Below are 2,500 nucleotides of genomic sequence, written 5' to 3' on the forward strand. Positions count from 1 at the left end.
TCTCTGTTTCACTCGAGAACGAACCTCCACCTCCACCCATGAGGACGAGCTACTTCGGTCCCCGCGCAGGGCAAGTGACTGGTTCTTGCCGTTGTTCCAATTAAAGTGCAGTTCTCCGTGAGCAGTTGGGGACCAGAATATCTTCCTCGAGGAGTCCAAAGGGAAACCGAGCTCTGTTAGGTAGTACTGTCTGCAGTCTAGGATAAAATAATTGGCTGTTAGTTAGTTCTCTCAGCGGTGTGTGTGTGTGTTTGTCTTCAGCATTGTTGGCATCAGTATTATTGTTATTAGTATTACTTTTGTTATTGTTATAATCATTAGTGTTATCATTATTTTCATTATCATTATTATTATTATTATCATTATTATTATTATTATCATCATCATCATCATCATCATCATCATCATCATCATCATCATCATCATCATCATATTATTATTATTATTATTATTATTATTATTATTATTATTATATATTATTATTATTATTATTATTATATATTATTATTATTATGATTATTATTATCATATTACATTATCAATTATTACCATTATTATTATTATTATTATTATTATTATTATTATTATTATTATTATTATTATTATTATTATTATATTATTATTATTATTATTATTATCATCATTAATATTATTATTATTATTATTATTATTATTATTATTATCATCATTATTATTATTATTATATTATTATTATTATTAAGATTATCATCATCATCATCATATCATTTTTTGCTATTCTAACTGTTGTCTGGTTATTCTTGATAATTATCCGTATTACTACCATCATCATCGTTATCACTATTTTTTTTTACTATCATCTTTTCATCATCTGTACCTACACACTCATAACTAGCATTATCATTTTCATCATGGGTGCTATGACTCACCACTGTCATCACCATCACCATCTTTATCATCATCACTATTATCATTAATAACTATCATCATTAATGTACACAAATTAAACCGATGGAAATGCAACACTGATACACTAACCTCTCTTTCCTTCACAATATTTGGCGTTGTGGTGGCAGTCTGTAGAGGCGAAATTAATGTGAGTTTTTTTTCACTCAGTGCGAGAAGGTAACATTGATTAAAATGGCTTTATTAATGGGATATTATATGCAGTTGCTTATGTATGGTTCATATATAGGAATGATTTTGAATTTGCATAAACATATGGGTATGCACATCCATATATAGAGACACAAAAATGATACTAACATACGCACACACACACAACACCTTCACGGCCACACGTACCATCTCACACGCCCACACACACACACACACACACACACACACACACACACACACACACACACACACACACACACACACACACACACACACACACACACACACACACACACACACACAACACCATCTCACACGCCCACAAAAACGCACTCACCACAAGGAAGGACGGTACACTGCAGCGCCCACAAACTGGATATGTTGGTTCTCACGCCCACGCCCCTGGTACCGCAGTCTGGGTGGGCGCAGGTTCTACTCTCGTTCACGCCCAGAGAAGGGATGGTAACAGTGTAGGATTCTGAGTGTTAAATATCCTGATTACATAAGGTTCAGTTTTTTTTCATAATGCTTATCTTATCAATATAGGAGCTTTTGGCGTTTTGAGGCGATGCCATTTTGGGCGATTATATATGAGATTATCATCAAGTATTTACCACCGTTCATAGTATTAGTATTATATACAAACATAAACACAGACACACACACACACACACACGCGCACACACACACACACACACACACACACACACACACACACACACACACACACACACACACACACACACACACACACACACACACGCACACACATTTTTGCTTGTGTGTACGCGCGCGCACATGTATGTATGTGTGATTGAGTGAGTGTGTGTGTACGGCAGCCATAGTACCTCCGCTCTGCTACAACTATAACAAGAACAGGAATTAAAAAGAAAGAAAGAAAGAAAGAAAGAAAAAAGTAGAACATAAGAAAATAAAAACAGAAAAAAATAAAAATAAAAATGAATGAATAAATAAATAAGATAGAATAAAAACTGAAAAAATAAAATAAAAATAGAGAACAAGTAAATAGAAAAGAAAAGAAATAAAGAAAATAAAGAAATGAAGAAAGAAAAGAAATAAAGAAAATAAAGAAATGAAGAAAGAAAAGAAATAAAGAAAATAAAGAAATGAAGAAAGAAAAGAAAGAAAAAAAGAAAGAAAAAAAAAGAAAAGAAAAAACAGCTGACGATCGATCCCCAACCTAATGTCCGTTTGTCCTTATCCTTGAACGCGGCCTTGACTTCGATCTCGTGCCACGCGTTCCTCTGCTCCTCCTCGAGGCGGACGCTCATCTCGAGTCCTTCTCCAGCGAGGGCCAGCTCCTCCACGTCGCTCTCGGGCCACCAGAAGATCCTCGAGAAGGCCAGCGTCAGGGGCGTCCCTACGGAATTCAGGCGGTGGA

At 35.2% G+C, this 2,500-nt stretch overlaps 1 protein-coding gene across 2 annotated transcripts in view; it reads right to left on the minus strand.

The window, feature by feature from the left end:
- LOC119577254 overlaps positions 1-2,500 on the minus strand; it is an 8,608-nt gene that overhangs the window by 3,058 nt on the left and 3,050 nt on the right. For both annotated transcript variants that reach the window (XM_037925004.1, XM_037925005.1), the window contains exons 4-7: positions 2,300-2,500; positions 1,436-1,576; positions 1,018-1,056; positions 1-197 (exon numbers count right to left, since the gene is read on the minus strand). The exon at positions 1-197 is cut by the window's left edge and continues 1 nt beyond it; the exon at positions 2,300-2,500 is cut by the window's right edge and continues 9 nt beyond it. In XM_037925004.1, coding sequence (XP_037780932.1) covers positions 1-197; positions 1,018-1,056; positions 1,436-1,576; positions 2,300-2,500 — 578 coding nt within the window. The remainder of the gene's footprint in view (positions 198-1,017; positions 1,057-1,435; positions 1,577-2,299) is intronic.

Source organism: Penaeus monodon, chromosome 9 (genome assembly GCF_015228065.2).
Source record: "Penaeus monodon isolate SGIC_2016 chromosome 9, NSTDA_Pmon_1, whole genome shotgun sequence".
NCBI classification, from domain to species: Eukaryota; Metazoa; Arthropoda; class Malacostraca; order Decapoda; family Penaeidae; genus Penaeus; species Penaeus monodon.